The 25917-nt window shown below is 39.8% G+C and overlaps 1 protein-coding gene across 3 annotated transcripts in view; it reads left to right on the plus strand.

Moving 5' to 3' along the window:
• The window catches only part of SPL7 (squamosa promoter binding protein-like 7), a 330320-nt gene that overhangs the window by 41607 nt on the left and 262796 nt on the right, over positions 1-25917 (plus strand). The window contains exon 1 of one of the 3 annotated variants that reach the window (XM_089447743.1): positions 3574-4322. The exons of 1 other annotated variant lie outside the window; for it this stretch is intronic. In XM_089447743.1, coding sequence (XP_089303869.1) covers positions 3661-4322 — 662 coding nt within the window. In that variant the 5' untranslated portion in view covers positions 3574-3660. Of the gene's footprint in view, positions 1-3573; positions 4323-25917 lie in introns of those variants that run through there. One more of the 3 variants, XM_089447742.1, reaches the window with a different exon arrangement.

Here is a 25917-nt window from a genome sequence, read left to right on the forward strand (position 1 = left end):
TTTATCGGGGCGAGCCGGTGTCTTTAAGTCGTAAGTGTGGGTTGAGTATCTGGTGTCTTTGACCGGCCGGCCGTTTCCTCGATGTATACTGTTACTTCCCCCCCTACCCAGTTATGTTTGAGGGCATCGTTGACTTTCTATATGATTGTAGATCCTGCCCCCGACCGACAAACAGATCATGGAATTAAAAGCAACACCATTTGAAAATATGGATTCTTACTCGGTTGCTTAGCGACGATTGACTGCTGTTCTTTGGCGTATTGCTTTGCACAACATGGAGCGATCTCTCTAGAATTGTTGACGTCTGAGACATGTATACCCAGTTACTCGTGCCACTTATCTCACTGCTCTGCGCTGGTCTATGTAATCTGCTACCCACTGAAATTTGTCGTTGCAGTTCCAAGCGTGTTCAGGGTCTCTGTAACATTAAGCTTCCCTACGCCGCCATATTCATCAGTATGATACTAAATTCAGCCTCGAGATAATGCATAGTTGTGGTCAGTGGAATACCCCGGCTTCCTTTCGGGGATTTCCGAGCGGTTCTCATACCCAGCAAATCGCGGATTAAGGAAAATCGAGCGTGGTCTTGACATTTTCTCGGTGAGCGGAACTCCTTGTAAGTTCAAACATGCTTTGGTTTCAATTCCGCTGCACTGTAATAAAATTCACATTCTGAGACATTTACATCGAGAGTTGTACACCGCGTCGACTGTCTTCCCTGTATTCCTTCGGAATAGCACTAATCAAATAGTGAGGCTTGTGGCGTTAAGCCATCTACCTTCCTCTGGTTGGCCCGAGATTATGACGTGGCAACAGGAATTGCTAGGTGGAATAACCCTTGATTTCAACCGGCTATCCGTGACCGCGCTTTTAGTGTCTGGCCATTGTAACGAGGCTTCCTTCAGGGGTGTTGAAGCAACCCCCGGTTTCCTCGGTGCTGGAAGCTTCTCATCACGAAGCCTGAAGACGTCATTTAGTGGGGCTTCTATGGAGTCCGCCCAGGTCAAAAGTGGGGCAACCTGGTTTCCCTGGGAACGGGGGTCAACGAATTTTTGAATAGTACCGCTGAGGCATTTCGGGGAATTTCCCTCCATCAAAACGGGTTGCCAAATTAGTCAAAACGAGTTGCAGTGTCTTAACGCCCATATGTTCATGTCTCGCCTGGAGTTGCCCATATGTTCATGTCTCGCCTCATGGAGTTTCCCACCATATTGATATCAAATAAGTAGATTGCTTCGTAAAAAAAATGAAAATTTGGAATACGAAATACAATTTTGTTTTTAAGAAATATATATATATATATATATATATATATATATTTTTAATTTGAAATATTTAAATTTTCTTCATGCTTAATACATTTAAAATTAAAATATATCTCTATTAATTTTTTAATAAGATAATTTTATATTTATGTTCTAGATGAAAAAATATTATAAAATAGTTTATTTATATCTTTAAGATAAAAGGCATAATAAATAAAATCTAATGAATAAGTAATTTTTAAGATTAAAAACCATTATAAACAAAATCTAATAATTAGAAAAGTTGCAGTTTTAAGATTAAAAACCATCCTAAACAAAATCTAATCAATTAGAAAAGTTGCAGGGCAACTCTTAATTTTATTTTTATATTTTAATTAAAAAATATAATAACAAAGTTTAATTATTAAATTTTTTATTATTTATTTATTTATATATTTTAATTAAAAAAATATCATAACAAAGTTTAATTATTAAATTTTTTGTTTTTATTTTTTAATTAAATTGTATAGAAAGAAAGAAAGAAAGAAAGAAATTATTTTAACGTCTAGGAGGCTAAAGATAGTCTATGGGACAAATGGCTTTTTTATCTACTTGATGTATTTGGCTAATTATTTTAACGCCTAGGAGGCTAAAGATAGTCTATGGGACAAATGGCTTTTTTATCTGCTTGATGTATTTGGCTCTTTTTCTGTGAAGCTTCAAAATAAATGCGCTCCCAACTTTTCGACAAATCCCTTGTTAAATAGATTATTCCAAGAGCTAGCTGTTATCCCAAGAGCTAGAGCTAGCTGCCAGTGTGCATAATTTTCCCTGTTGTCTTTGAAGGCCTCACATTCTAAAATGAAATGTTTTTTGTTTCCACTTTTTCGGAAGAACAAAAAATGCATATTTTTCCGGAAGAATAGATTATATAACTTAAATTTATGATCTCTCAGATAAAATTAATGAGAAAATATAAAAAAAGATAAATTCAAATTGTCTAAGAATTAGACTACCCTAACCTACATTATAAGAAAAAATCAATAATTATTACACCAATAATTCCCGTATTGTCTTTGAAGGCTTCACATTCTAAAATGAAATGTTTTTTTGTTTCCACTTTTCTAAAAAACAAAAAATACATACTTTTCCTGAAAAATAAATTATATAACTTAAATTCGAAGGCTTCACATTCTAAAATGAAATGTTTTTTTGTTTCCACTTTTCTAAAAAACAAAAAATACATACTTTTCCTGAAAAATAAATTATATAACTTAAATTTATGATCTATCGGATTATATAACTTCAATTTATGATCCCTGGGATAAAATTAATGGAAAAATATAAAAAAAATAAATTCAAATTTTGTAAGAGTTAGACTACCCTAACCTACCTTACAAGAAAAGGTCAATAATTACTGAGGAACCATCTATTATAAGAATATATCTCTTAATGTATTTCAACTATAAAGCGTGCTAATGCAGCACAAACAAGTCAAACATGAAATTACCTAATAGTGGTAGGGTAGGGCCTCCCTCTCCTCATGGCGTTGGCGTGCATATGTAGATTAATGAACTCTGTACAATTAATGTTTCGAGCCTCACCGAATCGAAATGAGAATAATTTATTCTCTCTCCGAACGAGAGCATCTATTTTCTGTGCGTCATGACAACGACTTTAAGATGCAAAATACCCTTTATTACACCAGTCGATATCCTTACATGATTAGGATATTGGGGATATTCTAATTCTGTAATTTTTAAACTATTTTATCAATAAACATTGGTTTTTTTACATAAAATCATATGAACATATGAAGGTGCTCCAAATATTTGGCGACCGTTAAAATTGCATAGGGTTTATAATGAATTTTCCTACAAGTATTTACATCATTAAAAAAATGAAGCCTTAGCGGGAGGAGTAACTACCCATTTATAAACGAACACAATGACAGGTGGTAGATAATTGATGTTGCCCGCCGAGCTGTCTCACAACCAGGTTTGACCATGTAGCGCATCAATTCTCATGTCCGAGATTGGAGGCCTAAACACGACAACGGGGCATCATGGTTGGGTATGATGTTACGTCGTGACGTGATGACAAAATATAAAATAATTCCTGCTAAAACAATTCACATTGAAAAATCACATTCAACAGAAGTCACATTGAAAAAACGGAAAACAGAAGCCGCCCACTGCAGATATCATTGTTTCGTATGTACCACGTCTCCAGAATGGAAAGGTCCAAAAATGCTAGACTATTTCTTCGTCGTCTCCTTCTAAAGCAATAAATTTTAAATTAACGAGTGCAATAGAATCTCCTTGAGAAATTACTAGTCAGAGTTAAGGAAGTCAATGTAAGGTACCGAACCGAACAAAATCTCATTGACATAGGTGGATGTGGCAGAGTGGTTGACATGAAGGAATCTGAGATTTGTAACCCTGGTGTGATCAGCGGTAGAAAAGAAGAAGAAAGATCTCAGGCTCGAAATCCTGGCGTGATCGACGGCAGAAGGGAAGAAGAAGAAAGAAGAGCATTAATGGCGGATCTGCCGGACAATCCCATGGATTCGTCTTTAGCTACTGGGGACTGGGAATGGGACAATGTAATTTTGAACTTCTCCATCGGCTCCCCCCCGGTTGACAATTTGCCTTGGCAGTCCGAGGAGCTCTCTGCCAACCTAAACGAATGTTTATTATCTTCCCAGGCCCGCGGAGTCCATCTGACCACGCAGGAGGAGAATTCAGTCCCCGGGAATCGATCGCATGGGACGGAGGAAGAGGAGGAGGAAACTGAGTCTCGACTGATTCGCAAACGGGATCCGCGGCTCATCTGCTCGAATTTCTTAGCGGGCCGGGTGCCGTGCGCTTGCCCCGAATTGGAGGACAACGACGAGGAAGAATTGAGCCGAAAACGCTCAAAAGTCGTCGTGTTGCGTTGCCAGGTACCGAGCTGCGAGGCGGACATCAGTCAATTGAAGGGATATCATCGGCGGCACCGTGTATGTTTGCGTTGCGCGAATGCGGCCACCGTTGTGCTTGGAGACGTTCGTCAGCGATACTGTCAGCAATGCGGCAAGTAAGTTCTTCGATTATTTCTGTCAGTGCGAGTATTTTGATGCAGTTGGAAAATTAACGACGTGTTTAAAAGAAGGGAATTAAAGCGTTTAATTAGTTGCCAGGAGGGTGATAAAGTCTTTAATTAGTTCCATAATTTCAGGCATTTGTACACATTTATCGTTACGGTCTACAGACATAAAAAGAAGAATGCCTTTAAAGCTGCCCAATTGAGTTTTATATTTTTGCAACTGAGTGCGGTTTTTTACAGATATTTAGTATTAGAAGACGGAAAATTAACGGTGTGTTCAATTCAGAAGCCGAATATTTGGGAAAGCGAATCTTCGATTAATTCGCTAAATTCAGTCCGTTGTCGCCCAAGTTGTACACCTAACTGCGGGAAAAGTTTCGAACGCCGCAAGGTATAAACTTTGTGACACAACGCCCTACTCTGAGCGTCCTGCAGTTTATACCTTGAGAGGTTGGAAACTTTTCCCGAACTTAGATGTACAACTTGGGCCACAACAGACTGAATTTAACGAAATTCATTTTGGATCGGAAAAAAAGAATGGTTTTGTAGCAGTGGATGATTGATTATTCAACATTAAAAGACCTTGAATTATATCACCACCGGATTTGAATCTTTCATATATCAATAATGTATCTACTTGGTCGAGAACGTTCTTTAACTATAAAAGACAATACTTAAAATTTCATAGCAATTATGGGCTGCTTTTTTATTATCAAAGTCAAACTTCCATTTCCCGATAAACCCTTAGCTAATGAAGTGAAGCTTTAGAGATCACTTATCAACACTTCGCTAATCATGAGGTAGTTTTCACTGGGCGAATACCTCGTGCCCCTTATCTCTGAAGTTTTAAATATCATTTGTTTTTAGTAGAAGCTATGTCACATGGTATGGGTTTGAATTCAAGTTTGATAACAATAAAGTTTGATTTGAATTTTCTCATGAAGTTTTTATGAGTTTCACCATTAGGTTTAATGGTAATTAAAAAAAAAAATTCAATAAACATGTACAAGTAAGAATCTTGAGCAATAAACATACATCAATAACTTAGTTATGATAAAATCCAAACATCAATGACATTAATTAGCAAGTCTAAGCCCAAGTTCCATAGTCATGGCAAATTAGCAATATGAGACTGAGGGTTTAAGGATTCATCATGCGAGGCTCGTTGCTTGAGCTAGAGAGGGAACAACTGCACAATCTGTTGCGTGGGGTTCCACTTCCAAACAAACCAATGACATTACTGCGTAGTCATGAAAAGATACGAGGCTTGAGGGTTTGAGATCGAATAGGAGAGGGCATGCCGATAGTTAGAAACTTATAGTCGAGAGGGCTTGGGATTCAAGTGTTGAATAATGAAAAGCAGTAGTGGGGTGAGAGTGTAATATTGTGTGTTGTAGTGGGAATTTGTGCGGTTGATTTTATCTCAAAGCTCTAGTGATTTTTTACCTCAAGCCTCATAAAGAATTTGGAAAAATTTGCCTGGAAATTACTGTCAAGGTTCAAATTTGTTCAGGTTCAACTTGACGTTCGATGAACTTGAATGAATTTTAAATTTTTTCATTTTGGCTTCGACGAATTTCGAACCTCACGGTTTGATTTTGTTGATCCATGTGACATAGGATAGAAGTTTATAAGTAGGGTATGTAAAAGGGCAACAAAAGAGAAGGTAATGAAATTTTGCAAAATGAAATTATTGTTTTGTCAAATTCGATATTGGATGATTAAGTAAATATGATAATCTAATTTAAGGTCACAGTTTAGCTAGACCCAAATTCATATCTGGGACCTTTTTGTTTATGGAACAAGGGACTCCTTTATGCAGTGATTTGACTACTTAGCCTACAGAGGTGTACATAACAATGTTATCAAAATCGAACCATTGATCGAACTGATAAATCCGCTGAACTGGGAACTAGAAAAAAAATTGGACCAAAAAACTAGTCAACCAAAAACACACAAATTATTCAAATTTTAAAGAAAACATATATATTCGTGTCCATCCATATGAATCCAATCCATTTATACACAAATAAGCAAAAAATTTCATTTATATAGCATGTAAGAGTGCAAATAACCAAAATAGCACAAAGTGCAATCCGTCTCTGAATTGAAAATACATCAACAAACAGGCCCTAGATGACCTCTAGTGTAATGTTCCTAAGAAATTGTCCAAGAGACGAAGTAGCCTATCGATTTCCGTAGGCTATAGTCTTGAGAAAGGGCAAAACCCCAAAATTGAAAATACTCGATGCTTGGGCAAGTTTTGGGACAACTAGGCAAAGAAACCTAAAGTTGCGGTTTGGAGTGAATTTTACTCAATTAGTTAAGGAGAGAATCCCCTCAAGGAAATATATAAATACAAGAGAGCTGAATTCATTTGGATCATGATTGGATTGGATCTTCTATCTTTGTTTTTCTTGAGCTAAAGGCTCTGAGGGTTTTAAGACCCATTCTCCTATCAATTTTGGCGGTGAAAGATTCCACCCAAGTTGATAAAACTCTTTTATCTTTCTTGTTGTTGTTCTCGCACAGGGACTTAATTGTTTGAAGGAGCTATTGCCGCCTCACGTTGCACACCTAGGTTAATGTGGGAAAAATCTTCAACCCCAATCTTGGTGGCAAACTAAGAGAAGGGGCTATCACCTAATCCCAAGTCTCTCCTAGTTATGCTAGGGGGGGTGGTCCTTAAAGATGGTTAATATAGTGAAATATGAGGTAATAAGAGACTAAGATGAGTGGAAATACTTATCAAAGATAACTTGATTTCAATATGTAAACAAACGTGTAAATATATGAGCAATATTCAATGATTCATTCAAAGGATAAAGTGCATAAACCAATGCTTAAACAAATAATTGCTCAAAGTAAATGACAAATACTTGCTCAAATGAAAATTCAAAGTACAATGATAAGAAATCTTGCAAACCAAAGTTAGATCAAGATGAGGAAATAAAATATCACTTGCAAAATATAAATGGAGATTGTACTTGTAAAAGAAATGCTCAAGTAGCAAGAGATAATGACATCAAATAACAATGAGCCAAATGATCATCAAAATGACAAGTATATTAAATAACAATATTGCAAGTAAAACTTGAAATACTCACAAGATGAATTGATTAAGATGATGTGCAAACTAACTAATGTGAAATGCAACTGTTTTGGTTAATTTTAATCTATATGCCTACCCTAAAGTGGGAAATTCTCCTCTCTAGTTCTTACCAAGGGGTAAAGATTGGGGTGACTTGCAAGGAAGAGGGACTGAGGAGGCACTAGGTCTGTCGTTAACGATACCCTTCCCCTAATCCTTACAAATTATGCATGTTGTCGTTCCTACAAGGGCACAAAGCCACCTTCATAATTGCAGGGTCACACACTTTACCTTACTCCATACCAAATGGAAGAAATTTCAAGGAAAACTTGGTCCTATGTTGTCTATACAACCAAGCTTATGCTTGGAGGTAAGTTTTAGAGATGCAAATTAGTACTAAAATGCCTAAATGAGATGCTTGAGTGAATGTTATTGCTTCCAAAGAAAAGTATTGATATCAATACTTAAAAATAAGAGGTAATGCTCAAGTAAATGGTACCAATATCTTCAATGGAAAATGAAAGTAAAAATTAGCTCAATGTAGCTCCACAAGTTCCAAATAGATTGCTTGCAAGTAAATGAAATAAATACCAAATTGCTTCAAATGAAGTGACACAAGAATGCTTTAAGAGACATCAACAATTATCAAAATGCCACATAAACATGAGTTCACAATAAGATGATGAAGCAATGTATTCAAGAGACTTGTGAAACCAAGTAGATGGATAAACTAGTCTAAGCTTGCCAAATAAATGTAAAGTACTTGCTTGCTCAAAAGAAATATTGCATGTGTTGTAATAGATTGCACAATACAAGTATTCAAGAAATGGAAATGACAAACTAAACCAAGCTTAATTTATCTAAAATGAAAGTAGATATGAGTGTTATGTTAAGAGACTAATCATGCATGAATGAGACTAGCAATGAAATTAGCAAAAGAGCATTAGAAAAACTAAACTAGAGATTAGTCCACCCACAAACAAAGATCCTCCCTCTAACTTATGAGAAAGGATACCATGGGAAAATTCCCAAGCTCCCTCACAAGAAAATTAATCTTTTATTAAAGAGAAAATTACAATGATGAACCTTCTTTGTATGTGAGAGAAAGACTTCAAGATTTGGGGATTTTTTTTCAATAAAATTCAACTTCTAGGCACTAGGATCCTTCCTTTGGGAAATAGGAACAAATTTTTACAAAGGGAAATGGCTACAAGATGCCAATGATCCTTTCTTATAAACTTGGAAACTTATGACAGAATTCTGCCCCAAAAATTGCAGCCTTCAATAACCAAGAAGAAATGTGCAAGGAGGAGAGGGTAAGCCTCCCTCAAGCCCACGATTAGCTAAGGATAAGTGGCATCCTTTGGGACCTTTTGGGCAGCAATAAATGGGGCTGCAAACAGTCACAAAGAAGGCTGCAAATTCTATGCCAATAGGTCTTACAAAAGTGTGTTAGATGTCTCAAATAAATGCTCCTTCAAGCTGCCATAAAAATGAGTTAGTAGGGCTGCAAAACAAATCAAAAGTTAGCTGAAAAATTAGTCAAGAAAATGCAATGTATATACAATATAATCTACAAGGGCTAAGCTAAAGAGTATGAGTAAACTCTCCTCTTTGCTTAGCCATCATTAAGCTCTTGAATAACAAATTATAACAATGAAACACAATATTTTTTTAGAGAATGAATTAAATTTGAAATAACTTGACTTGTAGACAAGCTATGGCTAGCACTCCTGCAAAAAATTCGCAAGATTAGACTATGGAGCTAAATCAAATAAGAGTTCCTCTATGAGCATATCAAGAGTGGGTTGGTCTCTCCAAAGACTTCCCTTCACGCTTGATCGTTGATCCAACAAAAGATTTTCCTTCTACAAAACTCAACCAAAGATTAGCTCCACATATAGATTTAAAAAAATATGCAATGAAAAGGAGGCCTACAAATTTATGTGAAATCAATTAGGACTATCTAAATCTAGAGCAAATTTTTTAAATCATGTATTTGTGAAAATTCCTACCCTCAAGGAATCCCTACTGCAGCAAAACTGAATTTACTTCTCCTACTTGATTTTAATATACATTATCAAGTTATTTTCTGAAAACTGAAGTAAATTACTTCTGCAGCCTACACTACTTTAAATTTGGTTACATGAAACAAGAAACTGAGCAAAGAGCAAGATACATAGGACACAGTTATTTTTGGACAAAATAGTCCCCGAAAAAACCCAATGCGGGAAAACCGGTGCAGCAGCTCTGAGGCTTTTCTATTATTAAGCCGTAATTCTGAATACAATGCTGGATGCCCTCCCGACAATCTAGTGACAAAATATAATGGCGGAAAACTGAGTGAGTTTACCTCACTTCACCCGACAGATTCCGACTGATCTGGCAGCAGAACTGACTAACCCCGTTATCTCTGCACTGGCCCTATGTAGGGCCTGCGTCAGCCTTACAAGCTCTACGTCAGCTTTTGTGCTGTCTCTTTTGCCTTTTGAGTCAACCTTCCCGGCTGTTCCGGCCGTTCCCCAACAGTTTCTGGCTTTCTGCCTAAGGGCAGCCTCACTTTTGTGCTGGCCCTTTTGGCTCTGCATTAAGCCTGCGTGGGCCCAATATTAGTGCCTCTAGATGCTGCGCTGCCTCAACTAGTGGCTCTCCGCCTCTCTCCCCAGTATTCCCGAACTATCCCTGCCCCTCTGCTGCAGAATGATCACTTAGTTCGAATTCTCAGCTTCCTAGCTCCATAAATCGAACTCCAGATCAATTCATTCTCTCTGTGTGTATTTCTAAATGAACCCCAAGCCTCCTTCTTATACTTTTCTCATCGAGACTTCAACGGTCGAGATTAAGTCTCTAATCAACATCTATGATTAAAACTTGACTTGATTCGCTTTCTAGAACATTCTCACCTATATTTTGATTAATACCCATTAATACTTTAATTTTCCTAAGTTTAGACTTAGGAACCCCATTAAAAATATTAATTATTTTAATAAAATACAATATGGGTGGAATTTCACCAAATGATTTCTGGGTTATTTAGAACTCACGTGCCTTAGCTTCTCCACCAATTTTCATGGCTAGAGCACATCCGATGCTACCAAAAACTAACACTCCCTCTTAGCAAGGAAAGTGCTCTAGCAACAATGCCCAACTGCATGCTGCTCTGTCTCTGTAGCATCTTCTTTTTGCATTGTTGTTGCCACCAACACTGTGCTACTACTGCTACTGTACTGCTGCCCATGACACTACCACTGCCACTGTTGCATCTGTGCTACAACTCCTTCTGCATTTGCTGCTAACAGTGCCATTGCTAGCTCTGCACTGCGTAATTTTCCAATTGCTTTTGCTCAACAACGGAAAACATCCAAAATTTCTGAACTAACTGTGTTTAGCATAATACCATGTGAATGTTGGAATCTGACGACTACTAGTCTCTGACCCTCTGAATCTTCTGCGCTGTTGTTGACTTTTGCACTTTGCCATCTGCACTGCTGCCAACCTTACTCTGTGCTGATCAGTCTCTGGTCTCAGGCCTCTGCATCTGTCTCTCTAACAAACCGTTGCATCATCTGAAACTAAGTCCATTTTGCTATTGCTGAATCTTGGGCTCCCGTAGCAAGGAATCGATCCAAGAAGTGGACTCCTCAAGGATCCTGCCCACATGTAGTCCTCCCAACTACAACTCAATATCACCCCATTTCCCTCCGGAGATGCGTGGGCACTCATGGCAAACTCATCTTCATCAATTTTTGCTGGAGCAATCTTAGGATCACGTTTTTCATCCTTATCCTTTTGCTTCAAAATACACTGGGATGAAAAGTGGGTCATCTCGCCAAATCTGAAACATTTCACCTTCGGAATGTCCTTCTTACGCTTTTGCTTCTGCTATCCCTTTGACGCTAGAGTTGCGTTCTCCTCCTCCTCCTTGGTTTTTGTGCCACTCCCACTGTTGCCACTGAGGTTGACCTTAACCAAATCCCTCCTTAATTCCCCCTGTTGAAGGGTTTCCCACATCTCCTCCCATGAAGGTAGTCTTTCCCTGCCTAATATACTTTGGACCAGTTTTGCGGGGGAGCGCACACCTCCCTCGATCTCGCTCCCAATCTCCACTCCGGGCAAGAGCGACTCGGGAGCGCGCTCCTGTAAAAAAAATTTGTGCTCCCAGCCTATTTCCGGAGCGAAGCAGGGAGCGTCACTCCGGGAGCGATTTTTATAACCCGGGAGCGGTCAGGGAGTGATCGCTCCCGGAGCAGCGATCACTCCCGGAGCGACGAAAACGATCGCCGGGAGCGGACCATGTGGAAAAAAAATTTGGGCGGAAAAAAAAAATGGTTTTTTTGGGAAATAAAAGGAGGGAGGGAGAGTTTCATTTCATCATTGTGAGAGTGAGAGTGAGATTGAGATTGAGGGGGTGAGAGTGAGGAGCAAGGAGAGAGTGAGGAGCAAGGAGAGAGCAAGAGAGAGCAAGGAGCAAGGAGCAAGAGAGAGAGAGCAAGAGAAAGCAAGAAGCAAGGGGAGATTGGACGCCAAAGAGGTAGGCTCTACAATATTGAATAGAGTGTCTAGCAATTTTTTTTTAACTTTTATTAAATTATTCCTAAATAAATAAATGATTTTTTCTCTATTTCCCATTCCCATTCCCATTCCATTTTTTAAAATTTTGCATATTCAAAACTTCAAATTTCAAACATCATGGTTATATTTCTTGGCATTTTCTTCTTCTTGGTTCCTTTTTTGGTTATTATGGTGCTGGAGGGTAGAAAAAGGAGGGTTGAAATTGAAAATGAAGAAGGGGATGAAGAAGGAGGACATAGTGGATTTGATGAAAACCTTGGTGAGGAGGAGTTGGAGGAGAGTGAACATGAGTCAGCTCAAAAAACTAAACAAGACCAAACCCCATTGTGGAAATATGTTAACAGGCCTGAAGCAGGGAAAGGGGGTGGAACCACTAAATTTCATTGCCCCCATTGCAACAATAATTACACAAGTTCATACACCCGTGCCAGAAAACACCTCTGCGGGAAAATGCCATGGGATGGAGATAAACAAATAGGAATCAAAACTTGTACAGGTGTGTCAGCAGCAGATAGAGCCAAATACATAAGGGAAGAGGAGGAAGCCCAATACAAATCTAAAAAATCAAAGGGTTTCTTTGAACCAAGCTCACAATCACATGCACAAAAAACTCCTTCAGGATCCTCCCAAGGCAGTGGATATGGAGGCACAGGGTCACCAAGTTTAAGGCGTAGAACCATATCAAATTTCCTTGATGAAGGGTGTAGGAATAATGTGGATTCAAAAGTTTACAAGTTTCTCTATGCATGTGGGATACCGTTCAATGTTCTTCGCTCACCTTATTGGCACGAAATGGTTTCTGCCATAAATGATGTCCCTAAAGGATACAAGAGCCCTGGGTATGACAAGGCAAGAACCGTTGGACTTGATCATGAAAAGGCAAAAATATCACATTTTTTGAATAGAATGACAAGTTCTTGGACTGACCATGGGGTGTCCATTGTATCTGATGGATGGACAAATGTAAAAGGCAAGCCATTGATAAATGTTCTTGCTGTGTCTGTTAGTGGTGCCATCTTTCTTTCAGCATATGATTACTCAGACAAGTTCAAGACCGCCATCAACATTGCAGAACCATTACTTGAAACAATTGACCGTATTGGGCCATACAATGTCATCCAAGTCATCACTGATAATGCTCCTAATTGTAAGGCAGTGGGAGCAATTATTGAGGATAAATACCCCAACATATTTTGGTCTGGGTGTTTGGTTCACACAATGAACCTTTTGATGCATGATATTGTTAAGAACAAAAACGAACAATACAAATGGATTGGTGATTTGTACAAGAAAGGCAAACAAATGATAAAATTTATTACAAATCATAGCAATACCCATGGCCTTTTCCGTAGTCACTCAAGATTGGAGTTGTTGAAGATTGCGAGGACTAGATTTGGTAGCTATTACCTCACCTTCAGGCCCCTTTTGAAGGTAAGAGAGTAATTGGCTAGCATGGTATCAAGTCCACACTAGCAGGTATTAAAGGAAAGGGCTACAAATGTAGTTGATAGGCAAGGTTTTGAACAGGTGGAGGAGGCCGCTCTTGATGGTATGTTTTGGGCACGTGTGAGGCAAGTATTGGATTTCACCAAGCCCATTTATCGCATGATTCTATTTGTAGATACAGATAAACCAGTGATTGGCGAGGTGTATGAGTAGATGGATACCATGTTGGGGCAAATAAAAGATATTGTTCATAACAATGATCTCAACTTGTACAAACTGATTCACGATTGTGTGTGTATACGGTGGGATAAACTTAATGTTCCACTACATTGCTTGGCGTATATCCTTACGCCAAAATACTATTCGACATCTTGGTTGGGCCAACCTGCACCAGGGGGTGGGGTTAGGGCCAAACCCCATATAGATGAAGAGGTATCTACAAGATATTTGGAAGCATTAAAAAAGTTGATACCTGACAGGGAGGAATGTGCTAGTGTGTGTCTTGAAATAGGCAGATACTTCAGTTGCACTGGTTTGTTTGGTACCTTTTATGCAATGGAAGATAGAGACAAATTTGATGCTCTCACATGGTGGGAATCATATGGCGGGCATGGACTCTTGCCAAAGTTGGCAAAAAAAGTTCTCTCACAGGTTGTAAATACTTCTTCTGCAAAGAGGTGTTGGAGCACCTACAGCTTCATACATAATGTGAAAAGAAATAGACTCAATGAAAATCGGGCAGAAAGCTTGGTTTATGTGCACTACAACTTGAGGTTGTTGAGTCATTACTGTGATCGGGCTTATGAGGATCCAACATATAAAATTTGGGACAACCACCCAGAGGATGATAATTTGGAGGATGGCACTATACATCTTTGTTAAGTTATGGTATGTTCTATGCTTATAACAATTTACTTCTTTTTCCTATTATATTCCACCGATTAGCAATTACATGTACATAAAGTAAAGTGCAGATAGAACATTAAACGATCGACAGAAAACAAGCCAAGACAAGAGACACAAGATGTGGCGGCTAGCCAGGGACAAACCCCACAATGTGTGGGGAAACCCTTTGATCAAATCTTCTTTTATCTTCAATAATTCAGCAGAGAGAAATAGTACAATAAATCTGATTCATATCAGCAGTAGCAAACCCTAGATCAGTAGCATCAAGCATAGCGGCTTCATTATCAAACTAGGGCAGACCATATCTCACAAACCGACAGTCGGATTGACTTCATTCCACCACCAAAAGTTTCGGCTTCCAGAGGAGGTTCAGATGAACCTACAACGCAGTTCAGATGAGGAGATCTTCTAGGCCATGCAAGTCATTCTTTACTTCTGCAGTTGCAGCTTCAGTTTCAGCAGTTTCCGGCTTCAAACTAGGGCAGTCGATATCTTGCAAACCATTCGTCGGATTGACTTCATTCCACCACCAAAAGTTGCGGCTTTCAAAGGAGGTTCAGATGAACCTACAGCGCAGTTCCAAAGAGGAGATCTTCTAGGCCACGCAAGTCAATCTTTACTTCTGCAGTTGCAGCTTCAGTTTCAACAGTTTCCGGCTTCACATGTGAGAGAGAGAGAGACCCATTTCAGCGCAGTAGAGAAGAGACTCATATCTGCGCAGTAGAGAGAGAGAGATGTGATGAGATGAGTGAGTCCAAATGAGGAAAAGTCCTCTTATATTTATACACAACGTTGGTGGGTGAATAGATGCGACTGTTGGGCTTCTGAGCCTACATGAGTTGTAGGTCGGCTTGATAATAATTCCATAATCAAAATAAATTCATATCTCCATGAATACTTATCGGAATTGGATGATCTTTATATCAATCCTACACCTCTCGACGAGAGGAATCTAATAAAAATATTATCAGCCATGAATAAGATGACCCACATGAAGTTTTTCCCTGGTTGCCAATTTTAACACTCCCTCTCAACCATGGAGAACTTCATCTGCAATCTGTCTATCGGTCGTTACTATTCATCCATCAAATGCACTGCCTTGTACAGCCTGACCCTTGCCCTGCTCTGCTCTATTTTGCCTGTTCTGCTTTGTCTTGTTCTGCCCTGCACTGATCTGTACTGTTTTGTTTTGTTCTGCTCTGCTCTTGCATTGTTCTGTTCTACTCTGCTTTTGTCCGAATTATGAAGAAGAAGAAATGATCGAGGATGTATCATACTGACTCAAAGTCAGTCTCAGAGTATGTACCACTTTTTCCAGACCAGTCTCAACCAATCCAAAGTCAGCATCATAGTGAGTACAACTCCAATGGTCCCAGACCAATATCATCCTCCACTGACTCAAGGTCAGTCTCAGAGTATGTACCACTGATTCCAGACCAGTCTCAACCGACCCGAAGTCAGCGTCATAGTATGGTACAACTCCTACCTCTGGTCCCAGACCAGTATCATTGATCCCAGATCAATGGAGGTCATTCTAGCGTAGGGAGTACGGTAGTTACAACGATGCGTCCATCGGTACTACTATGGTCCCTAACTTCATTTCCCTGCTCATTGATCAGATGAGAGGTACTTCCCATGAGTCCCAGACTGCATAGATAGGATGCCTCGACAGGAGAACTAATCAATCCTGTCCTCACAGGAGAACACATCAATCCTGCTACAATTGCCATGGAGAACACATCAATCCAGGCCTCACAGGAGAACACATCAATCCTGCTACAATTGCCATGGAGAACACATCAATCCAAGCTGCCATGGAGAACACATCAATCCAGGCCTCACAGGAGAACACATCAATCCTGCTACAATGTCGCCACGGGGTGTACATGTATACCACCAGGGGATAGTGAATAATCCTGTGGTCATATGCTGCTCCAAGAAGCACCCCACACCCCCCTGGAGCTCTCAGAGCTCAATGCATCATACATGACCCTCATTGGAGGGTCTTTGAACAACTCCAAGTTGTTCACGGAAAGTCAGAAATTTTACTTTCCCAAGGGGTTTTGTCAGAATGTCGGCGACCGGTTCATCTGTACCGATATGATGGAGCCTTATAGCTCCCCGTTGCACCATATCTCGAATATAATGGTATCTGATATCAATATGCTTGGAGCGATCATGGAATACGGGATTCTCTGACAAACGAATCCCACTTTGGTTGTCACAAAGGATCACAGTGGTATCCAATGTGAATCCAAACAACTCACTGAAGAGCTTTCGCAACCAAACTACCTCACAAGAAGCCATGCTAGCAGCAATATACTCTGCTTCGGCGGTGCTCAAAGCCACCGACTTTTGTTTCCTGCTCATTCAGGATATCGAAGCAGATCCCAAGGAGAAACAACACCCGGAAGTGCTCTTACGGTCCTCCACATTGCCTGCCCAGTCAGCATCTGTGTATCCAAATAGTCTCACATCTCTGGCAATGTATCTTAACCCATAAGTGATAGTGCCACGAAGATATCTCAGCAGATTCTTGGCACCAATCTAGTGTATGTGGTGGGGTTCAACCATATGCTGGCTCAAAGTGTTGACTGCAAAGCATATATCTGGACGGGAGTTCACTAAGAACATTAATGCTCCGACGAGTTGCTGATACTCGGTAGCATTTCGTAAAACAGGTCCAGCAGCACTACCGCTTAACTTCTTGAAGTCAAGCTCCATCGGAGTAGTTACAGGCTTGCAGTCCACCATTCCGAATCTTTCCAATATCTTCACCACATATTTTCCTTGAGATAGGAAAATTTCTCCTGGCTTTTGCCACACTTCAAGTCCTAGGAAGTAGTGCATCAATCCTAGGTCTTTCATTTCAAATTCAGAGGCCAGCTCCCTCTTACATTTGTGAATGAGAGGGTCTGCACCTGTTAGAAAGAGGTCATCCACATACAACACCAGTATGAGAGGCTTGTCATCTTCAACCTTAAAGTAAAGGTTAGGATCGGCTTCACTCCTAGTGAATCCCAGCTTCATCAAGTAGCTATCGATCCTCTCATACCATGCTCGGGGTGCTTGCTTCAGCCCATAGAGAGCTTTCTTCAACCTGCATACATGAGATTTTCGATCATAAATCTCAAATCCTTCGGGTTGCTCCACGTAGACCTCTTCTTTGATCGAGCCATGCAAGAACGCAGTCTTGACATCCATCTGATGTAGGTTCCATCCTTGTGAAGCGGCAAGGGCTATGATCGAGCGGATGGTCGTATATCTGGCAATAGGTGCAAATATCTCATCATAGTCTATACCTTCCTTTTGGGAGAAACCTCGAGCAACAAAATGAGCCTTATACTTTTTCGTGCTTCCATCTGCTGCATGCTTTATCTTGTAAAGCCATTTGGAAGTAACAACAGTCTTGTCCTGGGGTCTGGGAACTACTTCCCAAACATCATTCTATATGATAGACTCATATTCTTCGGTCATAGCATCCTTCCATACTTGATGCTTGACGGCATCTGAGAATGACGAAGGCTCATTTTGTATGATCGTGCTCATGATGGTTAGGTATCCTTGATACCTATTAGGTTTCTTACTTTCATGAAAGGTTCCTTGGGGTGCAGCATGTCCTTCAGCATCATCAAGTAACCCCTTAAGTCATGAAGGCCTCCTCCTAGAAGAGGAAGGCTCATATGGAGGAGGATCAATCGGATCCATGGGTTCTTCTACATCAGGCATTGATTCATCATCCTTTTCTTTCGGTTCTCTGGTGTCGGCTTCTTGAGAGCTCCTCAAAGTCGGAAGATTGATCACCTTGCTAAGAGCCATATCTTTGTCAAAGGTGACATCATGACTAATTATGACTTCCCTTTGACCGGCTACATAGATTCTATAGCCTTTAGTATTTTCACCATAGCCCACGAAAATTCCCTTCTTTCCAGATGCTCCCAATTTATTTCTTTTCTCTTTCGGCACATGAAAGTATACAGGACTTCCAAAAATTTTAAAATGAGAGACATCAGGTTTCTTACCGGTGAATTTTTCTTCAGGAGTCTTGGAACCCAATGCTTGATGAGGGCATCGATTTTGTACATATACGACAGTGTTTGCAGCTTTAGCCCATAGAAACTTAGGAAGACTTTGATCATGTAGCATGGCCCGGACAACTTCCATAATTGTGCGGTTCTTCCTTTCTGCCACACCATTTTGTTCAGGAGTATATGGTGTAGTAGTCTCCCTCTTGATGCCAGCCTCTTTACAAAAATCATGGAACTCATTAGATTCATATTCAGTCCCATTGTCAGTTCTTAAGATCTTGATCTTCTTTTCGGTTTGATTCTCGATTAGGGCTTTGAAGTGTCAGAACCAAGGGAACACTTCATCCTTCTTTTTCAAGAAGTATATCCAGGTCTTTCGAGAATGGTCATCTGTAAAAGTGAGATAATATGAGTATCCTCCCAAGGAGTTCACAGGCATCATACCTGATATGTCTGAGTGAACTAGTTGTAATATATCGAAGGTCTTGCTTTGACTTGAAGGGAATGGTCCCCTTTTGAGCTTTCCTTCGGCACATCCCGGACATACACCTTCTTTCTCTACTTGGAATTCAGGCATCCCTGTTACCATCTGTCTTACATCGGGTAGAGCTTTGTAATGAAGGTGGGCAAACCTCCGATGCCAAAGTTCAGACTGAAGCGATGTGTCACAAGACATGACACCTAGCGGACTTCCACCGACTTGATATAAAGAATCAACTCGAAACCCAAGAGTGAAAGCATCTTTAACATTATTTTTCCATATGCGTACCTTACCATCGCTGAAGGTTACCTTATAGCCTTTGTCTTCCATTGCCGAGATCTTTTTGAGATCAGGTACATATAATACATCTTGTAAGTGAATCGTATTACCTTGATTCAGTGTAAGAGAAACATTGCCTACACCTTTCACTGGGTATTTCATGTCATCTCCAAGGACAATTTCCAGGTTAGTTTCTTTCTCTACCAGATTATAGAGTACTTCTTTGTAACCAGTGAAGTGTCTTGAGGCACGACTATCAATGAGCCAAATTCCCATTGAGTCCGAAGGAGCGGAGGTAGATAGGGCAGCTGGTAGATAATATTCAGCGTGCTTATCGTCAACAGTGTTAGATTCATACCTGGAATTTCTAGCCTTCTTGAATGGTTGCCCTCTTCCTTGATTTCCCGCATTCCTTTTTCCTTTATTGTTGAATTTTCCATTCCTTCGATTACCATGAGAGGGATTTTGATCATCGTCACGGTGAGAGTCCTTTCTATCAGGGCATTCCCTTGCATAGTGACCTGCTTTATTGCAAATGAAACATCGTCCTTTTCTTCCACCCTTAAATCCAGCCTTTCTTTTCGATTTAGACCCAGAATTATTTCTTTTCTTAGCATAAGAAGAAAAAGCAGCAGGAGGACCTTTAGGCAAGGGCATTTCCTGCTCTTCTACCCTTGTTTGTTCTTGAATGCATCTAGCCATTAATTCCTCGAAACTAGGAATTACATTATTGTTCAGAAGAGTAGTCCTGAACACATACCATTCAGATGGTAATCCTACGAGAGTTGTGAGTGCCATTTCTCTGTCAGTAATGGTTTCCCCAATAGATAGGAGATCGTTCTTGATCTCGGTGATTCTTAAGAAGTATGTTTGCATACTTTCATCTTTACCCTTCTTGATTTCCCTCAACTTATTTCTAAAAAAAAAAACTTGATTTGCATCATTAACTTTAAATAAACTCACCAGTCTGTCGTAGATTTCCTTGGAGGTGTCTAGATCAGAGATGTAGGCCACCAAGTGCTTGTCAATAGAGTCCCGGATGATCTTCTTTGTTTTGACTTCTCCATTTTTCCATTTGTTCCAGGCAGCAGCAGATGCATTTGATGAAGGCTCAACAATATTGCCTCTTACATGGTCCAGCACTCCTTGATCTTCAAGGGTTAGATCGATAGACATCATCCATCCGTGATAGTCAGCTTTCTCACGGAGCTTGTCTTCGGCAGGAAAGAGTGTTGAGGACCCCATAGTTCTTTTAGGATAGCCTTGCCAATCTTCTCTTCAATGATTGCTCTTGCTCTTGCTCGGGCTTTGTCTTCACCTCAGCTCTGATACCATGTTAAGTTATGGTATGTTCTATGCTTATAACAGTTTACTTCTTTTTCCTATTATATTCCACCGATTAACAATTACATGTACATAAAGTAAAGTGCAGATAGAACATTAAACGATCGACATAAAACAAGCCAAAACAAGAGACACAAAATGTGGCGGCTAGCCAGGGACAAACCCCACAATGTGTGGGGAAACCCTTTGATCAAATCTTCTTTTATCTTCAATAATTCAGCAGAGAGAAATAGTACAATAAATCTGATTCATATCAGCAGTAGCAAACCCTAGATCAGTAGCATCAGCATTAGCGGCTTCATTATCAAACTAGGGTAGACCATATCTCACAAACCGACAGTCAGATTGACTTCATTCCACCACCAAAAGTTTCGGCTTCCAGAGGAGGTTTAGATGAACCTACAGCGCAGTTCAGATGAGGAGATCTTCTAGGCCACGCAAGTCAATCTTTACTTCTGCAGTTGCAGCTTCAGTTTCAGCAGTTTTCGGCTGCAAACTAGGGCAGTCGATATCTTGCAAACCGTTCGTCGGATTGACTTCATTCCACCACCAAAAGTTGCGGCTTTCAAAGGAGGTTCAGATGAACCTACAGCGTAGTTCCAAAGAGGAGATCTTCTAGGCCACACAAGTCAATCTTTACTTCTGCAGTTGCAGCTTCAGTTTCAGCAGTTTCCGGCTTCACATGTGAGAGAGAGAGAGACCCATTTCAGCGCAGTAGAGAAGAGACTCATATCTGCGCAGTAGAGAGAGAGAGATGTGATGAGATGAGTGAGTCCAAATGAGGAAAAGTCCTCTTATATTTATACACAATGTTGGTGGGTGAATAGATGCGACTGTTGGGCTTCTGAGCCTACATGAGTTGTAAGTCGGCTTGATAATAATTCCATAATCAAAATAAATTCATATCTCCATGAATACTTATCGGAATTGGATGATCTTTATATCAATCCTACACCTCTCGACGAGAGGAATCTAATAAAAATATTATCAGCCATGAATAAGATGACCCACATGAAGTTTTTCCCTGGTTGACAATTTTAACAATCTTGAAGAACTGGAAGCGGAACTTATAAGAGAAGAAGATGAAGCAACAACCATGCCACCTCCACCATCCAGTAGCAGTGCTCAAGTTCCGAGTCTTGTTCCTTTGCTGTCGCCGCCTCCATCTACACCCTCACGTGGAGGGCATGTGCCTTCTGGTTCTGGTCGTCGGTCTGTGCGGGAGACTCCTAGAAGACCACCATGACCTGCTCATACATTAGACACTTCTCGTGGCAAGGGCCACATGTAGTAGTAGATAATAGATTTACAATTTACTTGTCTTTTCTAGTTTCTATTAGTTTTCATAACTGTTGAGTCTTGACTCTTTCATATCATAATGATATTTTTTGTAAACAATATATGACTGTGACAATTTAAGTTTGAAGTTTGAAGTTGGCAATTATAACTCATTGGTAATGATTCTGAATTATGAATATGATGCTTCGTGAAAGTTGTTTCATTTCATTTCATAATTCATTTTATAACATTTCATTTCATGTTAGATATTATTTCTTGTAATGGTTAAACTTAGCTTACAAGTACAACTTTGGTGATCAATGATGATAAATGTTATATATTGAATTTTCAATTTTGAAAGCTTGAAGTTGAAACTTTAAGATTGATGAATCATGATTCACGACTACAAGACTCAATATGTTGTATGTTACTAACTTGTGGACGTGGTTGATGAAGAATCAAGATTATAACTTCTAGATGATTGATGTTATATGGTTGATGGTTCAATGATCAATCTATGTTTTTTTATGTTTTTTATATCTAATTCATCATTCTACATGTTTTTGTTGACATATGTGTATCAAAATATAAAAAATATATATATTATATAAAATCGCTCCAGGATTCGCTCCCAAACCGAGAGCTTTTGAAAATGTCACTCCCGCTCCTCGCTTTCGCTCCCGCTCCCAAGTAACACTGCTTTGGATGAAGACTTTCCATTCATACGAGACTCCATTCAGGGCCGTCCTTACCATCGCGGTAGATTGAGGAGTAGACCCCACTGCAGCACGCTGGTCTCTGGTGTCTTGAAGACGTTGAATATAGGAGTTAACCCCTTCTCCCTTTTGCATCAATGTTCGTTGCAACTTTTGTTCTAAGTACATCTTCTGCTGTTCAGAAGAACCTTCATACAGTGAAGACAAAGCTTCCCACATTTCTCGGGCTGTATCTTTGCCCTGCAAGTGTGAGACCACATGATCTCGAACTCCATCGAGTATGAACCTCTTCGCCTTTCCCTACTCGGCCTTGTACTTCTTCTTCTGATCATTGTCAGTGGGAACAACCACAACACTCTTAACGTAGACTTTGAGATCGTACTCCTCCAGAACAACTAAGACTCTGGTCTTCCATATGACATAGTTGGAAGCTCCTTCCAACTTGTCCTGATCTTTGAGCCCATGCAATGCCATCTCACCCAAACTGTCGAATTGAGTCCTCTAGTCACTGCGCAGCACTGGTCAGTTCCTAGCAAGTGAGAAATTCGAACTTTTGGCGAGAAAATTCCTCTAAGGAGTAAATTCCCCTTCTATTTGTCTTCGCTCTTTTCCGACAGATTTTTGCCTCGGCAGAAACTGCGTCCTTCAAGCACTGCGCTGAGGCTCTGCGTCACTCCCTCTGCTTCTGCAACCTCACGAACTGGAAATCGTACCTCTTTTCGACTCTCTGAGAGAGATATTTCATCGGAATCTTTGCTTCCTGGCAAAGACTGCGCAATCCCTTCAAGGGGATTTGAATTGCTGCCAAATGAAACTATTGGCCTCTCTGCGCAGCGCTGGATCTTCTCTTCCTGTTTCAAAATCAATGCTCCAATACCATGTGAAAATTCCTACCCTCAAGGAACCCCTACTACAGCAAAACTGAATTTACTTCTCCTACTTGATTTTAATATACATTATCAAGTTATTTTCTGAATATTGAAGTAAATTACTTCTGCAGCCTACACTACTTTAAATTTGATTACATGAAACAAGAAACTGAGCAAAGAACAAGATACATAAGACAATTATTTTTGGACAAAGTAGTCCCCAGAAAAGCCTAATGCGGGAAAATTGGTGCAGCAGCTCTGAGGGTTTTCTATTATTAAGCAGTAAATCTGAATACAATCCAGTGACAGAGAAAATATAATGGCGGAAAACTGAGTGAGTTTACCTCACCTCACCCGACAGATTTCCGCTGATCCAGTAGCAGAACTGGCTAACCCCGACTATCTCTGCGCTGGCCGTGTGTAGGCCCTACATCAGCCTTACAGGATCTGTGTCAGTTTTTGTGTTGTCTCTTCTGCCTTCTTCGTCTACCTTCCTGCTGTTTCAACAGTTCCCCGACAGTTTTTGGCTTTCTGCGTGAGGGAAACATCACTTTTGTGCTGGCCCTTCTGGCTCTGCATTAGGCCTGCGTGGGCCCAAATTGGCCCAGCGTCAGTCCCTCTAGATGCTGCGTTGCCTCCACTAGTGGCTCTTCGCCCCTCTGCCCATTATTCTCAAACTATCCCTGCCCCTTTGTTGTAGAATGATCACTCAGTTCGAATTCTCAGCTTCCTAGCCCCAAAAATCGAATTCCAGATCATTTTGTTCTCTTTGTGTGTATTTCTAAATGAACCCCAAGCCTCCTTCTTATACTTTTCCCGTTGAGAGTTCGACGGACGAGATTAAGTCTCTAATCAACGACTAAGATTAAAACTTGACTTGATCCGCTTTCTAAAACATTCTCACCCATATTTTGATTAATACCCATTAATGCTTTAATTTTCCTAAGTTTAGACTTAGGAACCCCATTAAAATTTTTAATTATTTTAATAAAATACAATCTGGGGGGAATTTCACCAAACGATTTTTGGGTTCTTTAATGTGACTTAGCCTCTCCACCAATTTTCATGGTTAAAGCACATTCGATGCTACTAAAAACTAACAGTGTTTGTGCAAGATAACTCTACAACCATACATCTCTAAAGCATATGGAAACATAAAACATGTAGTACATATAAAAGGAAATAAGCACAATTAATCAACAAGAATCCATACCATGCTCAAGGAGGAAGAACATTCAATTTGTGAATCCCAAAGTCTTTATTACATAAATATTGAAAGTAGTGTGCAAAGGAGCAAAGCTTCCAGCACAATAGTTAGTATCAAGATTATAAAATGAGAGCCCAAGGCTTGTTTAAATAAGAGTGTGGGAGCAAATCCCAATGTAGAATGGTGGAGATCTCAATTAGAGAGTGATGGGAATCCCAAGGCAACTCCATGCAAATCGACTTCCCCAAGTGGCAACTTGAATTTCCCCAAAGAGGCCCACACAATCCTTGAAGGAATACGTTGGTATGAGAGAGGGACATGTGGATATTGGAGTGGAGTGGTAGGAGACCACTCTCCACTCATCTCTAGTGAAATCCATCAAAACTCCAACCAAACTCATGACTTGTGCTTCAAACTTGAGCTAAATTCCACAAGTTGAAGGATATGTCAGTGGAACTCATGGTCAACCCCTTGAGAAATTCAATTTGCTTGATTTGTGGCTTAGGTGGAGTCCACATCACTTGGTAACTCAACTTTGAGTTCTTGAAACATTTCCACCTCATTTCTACATCATTTTGTTATGTGTGGATATTTATTTTTTCCAATTTATTTAATTACTGGTTGAATTTATTGCCACTTTTTCCGCTAGACTTAGGAAAAGTGGGTTTTGAGGGTCCATAACTTATTTTTCAACCCTCAAAGTGTGTCTTAGTAGAAAATTGAGTAGAGGTGTAATTTTGAGCACGCATACCCCATACAACTTCTCTAGACATCACTTATTACAATTTACAATAAGAATTTATTAAATTTCTGTCCTGCGGGAAATTAAAAAAATTAAAAAATGACCCCTAGACCTAATCAAATTCTGCGAAACTTTACGAGTGATCTAGTGTTGTAATATACAATGACTCTAGACACTCGGAGTCACCCAAGGCCTTGCCATCGAGCCGCACTACGACTTTGGGGTTATCTCTGGGAGAAAAAACTCAATTAATTATTAAATGCTAAAAAAAGTACCAATAATTTACCAAGTAAAAAAAACTCCCTAGATTGAACTCACCTGATGACAATGTCCCAAGTTACCTAGGCCTATTACATGACTCAATTCATCATACTAACATCACTTTACATCATCCCCATATGGCTTGCGGAATCTGAGTACAATATAGAAGAAGAATGAGAAGAAAAAGAAAGAGCTTAAAAGCTCTGGTGATCTCTAAACTCTAATGGTACGTGAAGCTTTTAACATATCCTCGGGCATGGAGTCTTTAAGTGATCTTCAATGGTCAATAGGAGCAATGAAGAAATTGGGATAAATTTGAGACCAAACTACCTTCTATTTTCTGTTATGGCACAACCAAAACTCTTT

Source organism: Pinus tabuliformis, chromosome X, assembly GCF_031772625.1.
Source record: "Pinus tabuliformis cultivar Carrire ecotype Pingquan chromosome X, CPIR1, whole genome shotgun sequence".
In the NCBI taxonomy this organism is placed as follows: Eukaryota; Viridiplantae; Streptophyta; class Pinopsida; order Pinales; family Pinaceae; genus Pinus; species Pinus tabuliformis.